The sequence below is a fragment of the Haplochromis burtoni genome, unplaced genomic scaffold (assembly GCF_018398535.1).
Source record: "Haplochromis burtoni strain Fernald_Lab_line unplaced genomic scaffold, NCSU_Asbu1 Contig_2, whole genome shotgun sequence".
NCBI classification, from domain to species: domain Eukaryota; kingdom Metazoa; phylum Chordata; class Actinopteri; order Cichliformes; family Cichlidae; genus Haplochromis; species Haplochromis burtoni.
In genome coordinates this window covers 3469644-3479362 of record NW_024582363.1, presented here as the reverse complement: position 1 = coordinate 3479362, position 9719 = coordinate 3469644, and the positions used below count along the sequence as shown (strand labels likewise).

The window sequence follows — 9719 nt, the reverse complement described above, 5'->3', positions numbered from 1 at the left end:
CACACACACACACACACACACACACACACACACACACACACACACACACACACACACACACACACACACACTAGACAAATGATTTCCTCTAGTTTAGTGATACAAACCACATTCTCTTTTAATGACAACATCTAAAAACTCTTCAGTATGAGTCCTACAGGAGGACATGATTACACAGCCTGTCTGAAAAACTGATTTGAAACTATATTATCATGCCTTTATATAGAAATCAAGGAAATGTGGTGGACAATGACACACCAGTGATATAAAGATCCCAGAAAAATAAACAAGAAGCAAAGGGTATGTTTGTGTGGGAAGCACACTACTAATGTTGACAACTGGTCTGAAGCTTTGACATGTTTGACTTAAAAATAAATAAAAATACATAAATAAATACAAATAAAACCAACAAAAAACATGTCATTTCACCTCATAAAACAAATAAAACAAAGGAAGTGCCAGAGCATCATCTTCTGTTGGACTCAACAATTGATAGCCAGTCTCCTAGGCTTTTATTGTAGCTGTTTTTATTTTTTCTTTATATGTGTTTGAAGTTTTCATTACTGTGAAAATCTGACGAGCTGGTGATTTCAGTTTACCCGATTGAGCATTGCGTGGGTAGCATGGTAATAGCATTTTAAACTCCCTTTCCTCCAATTTTAACCTTTGAAATATAAAGCCAGTCAAAATGTGGAACATTGTCTCAACATGTAGGTCAAGGGACAGAGGATAAAAATGTTTTACAGTGCCAAATAAAGTGGGACACTATAAAAACAACATAGACTCACATATTGTACGTCATGGTCTGTGTCTTAACTGCTAAACTAAAAAGACTCCACATGAAAGCAGTAGGACTAAAAACAATGAGGATAAATTCTCTATTTCCAACAACTTTAAACAGTTTGTTTTTATAAAAAAAATCCCAAAACAAAACAAAAAGGAATCTTTAAGACTGACATGACTGATGATTTGATTTATATTGTTATATCGAGAAATATTGACTGAAGTGAAAAATGATCATGATAAGATTTTTTCCCATAAGGCCCAGTTCTGGGTCCAGGTCACAGAGGCAGCTGTCTAAGCAGAAACACACAGACCTTTCTCTCCTCAGCTAACAGCTCTAAATCTTATACAAGCCAACAGAGATGACGCGCCGTGTCCCTGAAGCCACTATAGGCAGCTGAAGGTCAAATAGTGAGGGGACCCGCCTTCAACTGCTGAATGATCGACAAAGCTCCTCCTGTGGGTGGTGGGCCCACAGGAGGGTATACATAGACTTTACCTCCCCCAAGGACCCCCAAAAAACAACACAATCATGAACACAACACAATCGTGTTTAACATAATAAGGAAAGCCTTTGTGAAACAGATTTAATGGAGACAGTGCCACTGTTCTAGTGGTCCACCAATAATGGCACATAATATATGTGTAGTGGTCTAAAAGAATGTCTCAACAGATTAAAAACAGAAGATGCCATTCTTTTGGATGAAAATATCTGTCAAGTTGCTTCCTATTGTTTGTTTTTTTTGCTGCAGTTTTGCAGGGCCGTATCTTCTTTTGTATTACATTATTTGGCACTTCACTTATTTTCTTTGTGTCCTAATTGTCCTATTTTAGCCTTTATTGTTTGTACTTTGTTTCTAGTGTAGGATAATTACAAGATTCAGGGTCTGTAATTTTTGCTTTGACTTTTCTCAACTTTGCTGGAAGTCCTTCTCTTCAAAAGGTTATCGAAAGCTATGATTTGTTAAAGTTGCTTGATTGACACTTGTTGATATTACCGTGATGCTGATAATAATGCCATGATCTTCTGACTTCCTTGGCCATTTTAACTGCTCTTCAAAGGGCTCATACAAGGGTTTACAGAGTTAGTGGCATTCATCAATTACATGTTGTTTAACATGCCACATGAAGGCTTCCCTTCCACAACTGACCGAAATCAAGGTCAGCTTCTGTGAGGCCTTTTATATCATCAGGAATGTGCTCTCTCAACTGAAATTCGAATGAAAATGATGGCACTCCCTCAAAGTCATGTTAAATCATTGTGCCATTCATGTACCATAAATAACACATGGTTTAGCTCTTAACTGTCAGTGGCAGAATACAGACTCAGCATACAAAGTCTCAATCCACATTCAGTGAGATGAAACCCAAGCTCCACTATGATGTGAGGTTGCGGTGCTACGCTGACATCTTTGTGCTATTTTAATGGCACTTTCTGCTCTGAGACAGTGCGCCTGCACAGCTTGTGTACTTTTGCATTGATCATATTGCCCCAGCATGAGTTTATGACTGGGTTAAAAATGCCACTCTGGGAAGTAGCAAGTTGTATTAAGAGTATATTTTTTGATTCTAAATTCCAGTTCGATTTTATTGATTATTTGAAAGCTGGAACTAAAGGCTGTAATTTACTTTATGCTATTAAAATTATTTTGAGGTGTCAACGGAGGAGCCTTTTTACTCTAAACTGATACACTGTTTAGCACTTTAGGAGTAAATCTGCTCATACAGATCCCAAATAATATCATACTGAATTTAATGATAAAGAGAAGCTGTCTCTGTGGGGCAGTGGTAATATATATAAATATGATATGCTTCAGTCTCCAGCTTCTTTTTTTGTACAATCTTCAGATTCTTTTCTCATGCTGTTAACTCAGGCACAGAACACAGCAGGAGGGGAAATAATGAACTAGGAAGATGGGAAGCTGCTGAACGGGGATATCAAATATAGCACTGATTACCGTCATGACAATTCTTTTTGACAACATTATATTCTGAGAGTCGATCGTACTTAGGGTGCTTTCAAGGTTAGAAGATACAAAAGCTTCCTAGGGCAGATTTCCATGGAAACAGAGAGCCAGTGAGCTGTGTGTGGGGGTGTGGTGGGAGGTGGCTTGTTTTAATACCGTGTAGAGAAAAGGGCCTGGCAGCTTGCATGAGGAGGGATGTGTAAACAAATGCTACCTGTCAGCTGCACGCTCAGGGTTAAGTGAATTATCTGGGCCGAGACAAGCTGCAAAGCGGCTTTAATTGGCACATATCTTATTTAGATGCTGCAGAGCTCTTGAACTATAGGCACAGTGCACACACTGCAGTACTCTCTTTATGAACTCCCTTGCCAATGGCAATAGGATGCCTATGGGATACAAACATAGTAAGGAGAGATGTTGTCAAGCTTTTTTTTCTCTAAAATTTCCATGAAGTTCTTCTTTGTGCCGTACTGAAAGTGAAACAGGAATGGCTGGATAAAGAAAAGGATTCCTGTGGTGATTATTACAAGACAACCTTTATACAGGACTTCACCATATCCTCTATATAAGGTATTTGGACAATGAGAAAATGTGCAGTTTTTCCTCTGCAAACGACCAGAGTAGATTTGAACTAAAACAGGAAGAATATGATTGAAGTGTAGACTTTTAGCTTTCATTCAATTAGTTTAAAAAATTGCATTAACTGTTTGGAAATTACAGACATTGCAATACATAATTCCTCAATTTCAGAGGCTCAGAAGTATTTATAAATGTAAGGATTCTTTACTATACTTGGTAGAAAATCATTTGCAGTCAATGACTGCTTAAAGTCTAGAACCAAAGGACATGTCCAAATGCTGAATTTTCTCACCTGGGATGCTCTGCCGGGTCTTTAGAGCTGTGACCTTCAGTTGCTGCTTGTTCTCTGCCAAAACACAAGTTTTGTCTTCAATAACTGGCCATTGAAGAATATTCTATTTTGCTGTGTTGAAAAACTCTTGGGTTGCTTTTGCTGTTTGCTTTGGGTCATTATCTTTCCCTGTAGAGGTCATTTAAATTAAATGGTTTACTGGCACTGACCTGACTTTTAAGCATAGCCCACAGTTTTCAATAGTGTTAAGGTTTGGCACTTGGAAAGGCCACTCCAGAACTCCAAAACCAGCTTTGATGTGTTTGAGTCATTGTAATGTGTCAGCTAGCTGTTGAGTCTGACCATAAGATTTTCCTCCAGAAGGCATTTGGCTTGTCCATGTGGACAGCTGCAAATTCCAGCTAAGCTTGAGGGTCTCGACTTTGGAGCAGGGTTTGTTTTTCTCTGGTTGGCACCCTCTCAGTCCACGGCAATGTAAATCTTTTTTTTTTTTTTTAGAAGAAAATACCCTCTTTCTCATATGAGACCTCAGTAAACATTGAAGTTACTTAGTTTTACATTCATTAGAACCTTAAAATGAGTTTAAGGCTTCATTATTTTCCCCCCCACAACTTATTTAATACAGCATGAAGTTCTTCTTGCAAATTAAAGTCGACTGTAAAAGCCAAATTCTAAACTAAAATTCTACCATGTGTGGAGATGACTCCAACGGCGCACCTTCTGTTACAAATATTTAGAATATGCAGATGACACAGGGAGTCCTCATTAACTCTGTTGTGGCCTATCAGGAAATCAATTATGGGTTTTCTTTCCTTCCCGTACCTCATAGTCATGGAAACAAAGGAAATGCTGATCAGCTCCTCTTCTACAAACCCGTGTTCTATCATTCACATCACAAATTCACCTTAAAAAATGACCTCATTTACAGCAATCTGAAATAACCTCATTAACATCAACAAACCCTGCCAATATTGGGATTAAATCATCTGTAAACAAAGTACAGCCCTAAATCCTGTATAGCATAAAGTCAGACATTGTGTAAAGTAAATGTATTTGCTTATTTGCTGAGGTTAGAATCACAAGCAGACACAAATTCCTAAAATTTGACACACAATTGACCAAGACTTGCTCTTCCCACTCATATTTGTTGGGATATAACATCTTCTGCCCTTTGTGGAAAGCATGCACAATTTTCACTTCACTCTTCTACTCTGCCTCCTGCTTATAAAGGACAATCACGTACAGAAGGACCTGCATCAGCAAAAGCTTTATTTCCCTTATCCCCATTTCACGTTACATTCAAATAAATAAATACACAGCAAACAAGATCTCCAAAACATTTTAGAACTTGCATATTCAGCTAGTTTGGGCACATCACTTAAACATGGGAGAAGATATTGTTTCCGTACACTGTTGGACCATGGACAGCTCCTGGTGCTGAAACAGAGGCTTGCTTTCCCTGAGAGGAAACTTTACCTGAATAGGAAACTATTAGCTAAAATTGGAACTGGATATACAGACAGACAAACTGTGTTGCCCTCAGTTTTCATGATCCACCATATTTTTTCCTTCCTGATGGCTCTTAATAAAAAAGAGATGATGGCTTCGACTGCTTGCTTCAAACAAATACAAAGTACTCAGACCATAATTGCGTACCCTTAGTGGCATATTTTTTATTTTTACAAACTCATTTACAGCTTTGTGCACTAGCTCTTAGAGGGATTAGATCACACGCTTGATGACCCCTTTTAAGTTTTTCCACCCATATTTTTCATTTCTTCTAGATTAAAGTCAAAGCGTAATCCTTTTATCACGACCTGTTGGTACACTAGTGGCGTGCTGAGGTGCTGTGATCAGATGCTGCTATGTCTTCGTTAAGTCTCTGTGCTCCCCTGTTCACCTCTATTTGCAGTGAGATTGGGAACTGGAATTGGCCCTGTCACTGTTTACGCTGGCCTCTCATTTGAGTTAGCTTCACGTTCTCTTACACACCCCTTGTTTTGCTGTCAGAGCACTACTGATTACAGCTGGGACTGATGAGTCCAGACATGTGAGTAAAGCACAGGGACCTTGGCTGAATACTAAGTGAATATTTTGGAGGCTGCCTCAACATATTGGTAGATCAGCAACTTTGGTATTTGCCCTGCGCCTACAGTTTATGTCCATACATCATACCATCATGAAAAAGGATAAAACAATAAATCCTGAACCAAGTGCAATCATTATAATCCCAAGATCTTGCCCTGATAATTTATGGCTTATTACACTAAAATACATTAAAATTTTAAAAAAAAATTGTAATAACAACAAATGCATTAAATGCAACTAAAACTAAAAATTAGAGCATAATATTAATATTGTAATGCAGTGTTTGATTTGTATGCTGTAGTCAGACAAAGGATTCATGCAGAGAAAATCCACAGATTTAAAAAATTACACAGCCACTCTGGCCAATATTATTTCTTTTCTAAAATAACTTTAGCTCTATTGAACTAGATTAGTTTCACTATGACACATAATTGTAACTATTTGAAAATAGTTACAATCTCAGAAAATTATGATCAGGGGCAAATTTTAGCTGCTAACATTTTTAACTCAGCAGTGAACTGTTGGGACTTCACTTTTTAGTGATCTTGTAGTTGCGATTGTTTTGTCCAAGACAACCCACGGGCTAAAGATTACATCACAACCTTGTAAGGCTGGTCAGCATGCAGTAATTTAAATGAAATCACAGGGTTGTAAGACCATTTCTTTTGAATTACATATCGTGCTGCTAACAATGACCTTTATCTCCCCCCACTACTTCAGAGAAACATGTAATTGGAGTTGGGAAGGCAGCTTAAGAGTCTGGACACTAAAGTGTAAACAGCTCAGATTGATTAGCTGTCATAAAAAAACATGCATTATGAGGTGGGAATAGCAGGAGCGTCACCTGGGTTTATGCCTCCAGGAAACCTTATTTCTCCATCAGTCATTCTTAAGCCATCCATTCTTAAAGGTGAGTCTACCAGCTCACCTTTGGGCTTCAGTCACTCCACAAATAAGAACATTCCAGGCCTTCACAGGAACTCCTGATTAGCTTCAAGCGCTTTCTTGTTTTCCTGTTATTGGCTTCAGTTTTCCACTGCATCCCTTCCATTAGTATTCTTTCCCCTGCAGATGCTGATCCTTTATTCTGCCCTCCCCTAAGTGTTTTATCTCCTCTCGTCCATTGACTCCCCTCCCTTCCTCTTTAGTGCATCACCTCTAGCTTCCAGACTCCAACCTATAATTTCCTCTTTCGCCTCTCTATGCCATTTGTGCTGCACTCCAGCTACATTCGTGATAACCGGTAAAAAAGGAAAATAGCACCAAACAATAAACAGAACTACAGACCTACAACTTTTGTATAGCTAGAGCTACAACTGTTACAGCAGCAGATTTCTCACTTTGTTCAGTCCTACACAGATAATGAAAATAAAAGTTCCCTTCGTAAATGCATTTATTCCACAGAGACCTGTAGTCTCACAGTGCTGTGTGTGGTTGGGCTCTGACAGGCAGTGAGGTGTATGTGAACATCTGAGCAGAGCAGCACTTACTCAGCCCCTCACAGCTCTGTGCTAATGAGAGGTGTATATGTGTGTATGTGAATGCTGCAAAGGGCTGTCACATTGACTGACTGACACTCCTTTATGCCTGAAATAACTCTTACACACGTCAGGTGGATGTTGCCCCAAGGTCCCCGGAGCTGAGATGTCATTTAAGAAACGCAGCCTACATACTGCCGACTACCAACCTACTGCTGTGCCTATTGAGGAGAAAACAAAACAAGAACTAAAGCGGCACTGCTGGGGCAAATTCTAAGACTAGATAAGACCAAAAATTGCTGAAAATGTGGAGCTAATCTGTCATTGCTTATGCAATTTCTTTTTCTTTTTTTGTTTTTTAACACCAAAACACTGAAATGACTGATACACTGCTTCAGGATGTTTTGCATGCCACACTTAGGTTTGTGTTCTCCAGTGCAGGGATCCAAACTAGCATTATGTTCACATCATCTGTCTAAGCCTCTGCTCTTTGCTCTGTACTGCCTACTGCACCAATAAGCAGAAGCAATACAAAAAATCTTCCTGTCATGAATCTGACACCTAGCAGCTGACTGTAAAACATTGCCGAGTAAACCACTATGGAGTATGAATTCAGTCTGCAAGCATTTTATATTTTATTTCTTTCTTTTGCTTTCCATGCAAAGCACCAGGCCAGGTATTCAAATATACAGTGTTGCTCTGACAATCTGCTGAAAACCATAGCAAAACATCTTCGATCCAACAGTACACTCCTGGTCTCAGACTGAGTCTGCCTGATTACCAGGTTTCAGCATTTAAAATACTCATTGAGCCCCAAGCCCTCCCTCGTTCTGCTATCTCAGACTCCTTTCTTCTCCCTGTCAGGGAAAATGCCAGAGAGGTGCAGTGAGAGCCGTGCTCCGCTCCCAGTGCTGGTAATTTGACAGCGAGCAGAGAGGGTGCAGAATAATTGGAATAGCATTTGCGTGTCAATGTGACACTGACGAAAAGAGCTCAACATTTAACGTCAGAGGAAAAACGGAAAGTCAGAGATTTCTGGAATAGATTTCACAAGTTGTCTAGAAGTAGTGGGTTAATCAGACAAACTAGACAACTGGCCTTTTGTCAGAGCTGTTTGTGTCTGATGCTCTGAGAGAACAGACTGGAGCAACAGCAAATGATGATTCTGGCCAAACAGTGGGTCTTGTGAACAACAAGCCAATTCTGGCCAGAGTTGGGAATTGGTGATGGTTTTAATTGGACTCAACTCAGTGGGACAGATGCATTGAGAGACGGTTGGATGATATGACTGGCAGCTTTCATGGAGTGATATTTTTCCGAGTGATGTGTCACATAAATTTCAGCAACAATGGTGCTTTCGTACAATTTAGACAATAGCGGCTGGCAAGTTGAAGAGACATTAATTTTTCTGAGCCTGACTTTGTGTTCCACTTCCTGTAAGAAAGGTCTACATTAAAAGCTCATTGCGTAACTTATTATCAAGAGGAAGACAAAACTTTATGACTACAGGTTACAGCCCATAGGATGGTGCTGGCTTTCCAGTGAAGACAACTTTTTGTCCCTCTTGTCATACTGGCTGCTGCTGCCAGTCTTGGAACTGTGGGACAGCAGTGTAATGAGCAGGATTACCAAGGGAGACTGGCAGGAATAGTACGGTATCAAAGGAAATCCAGTCAGTGAGGGATATTCAGACAGCAGTCCCATTCTTTTATTCATTGCCTGTGTGCCCAGAATGACTCAGCTCACTCTCCTGCTGTCAAACCCTGTCATTATCCATTAGTGTGTTTCTGTCTCGCCAGGGACCGCCCACTGCTACCGCTGGCATGCACGAGAAGGTGAATTAATGTTTGTGTGTGCGTGTGTATACGTTATGATCAGGTGCACATATAGAGTATGGTGTGTAGTCGTTTGTGCTTGTTCACTCTGTGTACACACCTGAGGTTAGAGTTTGCCCTCGAGACTGCTGGTAGTGGGCAGGTTTTCTGCTACGATTGTTGTAACACCGAGACTTTGATAAGCGGTATCAAAGCCTTCATTAAGGCTATTCAGTGAGATACTCTGCATGTGTGTGCGTTTATTTATTTTTTTTACAATGCCATGCATAACTTCTATATTTAGCATTTCTGCCTTTACATGAAGGAAAGTGTTGTTAAGTAGATCCTGACTAAGTGCTCTGACAAGAGGTGCAGCTATCCCACCTTAGCTTTGTCTAAATTGGATGGGTAGGAGTCAGAGAAAAAAAACAATCAACGAAATTAAAAACTAAAGAAAACAAAGCAAAAAATTGAAAACAAATATAACAAAACAACTATTAAGTTATTACAACACAAAACAAGATTTTGTGTTGTTATAACTTAATAAATTTTTTGTCCATTTTAAGTTATGTTCTTAGAATGGAAGATAATTTCTAGGTCCCATAGAATTTGTCCTTAGCAATCAAAGTTTTTCTATCTGTATGATGGACATCGTGTCACCTGTCTACCTTAGGAAGTTTGGTACAGTTCCTGCATCCATTTCTATATAACTAAGTGT

General features: G+C 39.4%; 1 protein-coding gene across 2 annotated transcripts in view; it reads right to left on the bottom strand.

Moving 5' to 3' along the window:
- Positions 1-9719, bottom strand: part of LOC102303069 (carbohydrate sulfotransferase 8) — a 168094-nt gene that overhangs the window by 11753 nt on the left and 146622 nt on the right. The window contains exon 3 of one of the 2 annotated variants that reach the window (XM_005913004.2): positions 3622-3675. The exons of the other annotated variant lie outside the window; for it this stretch is intronic. Within the exon in view, the coding sequence (XP_005913066.1) occupies positions 3622-3675 (54 nt within the window). The remainder of the gene's footprint in view (positions 1-3621; positions 3676-9719) is intronic. 2 annotated transcript variants of the gene reach the window in all.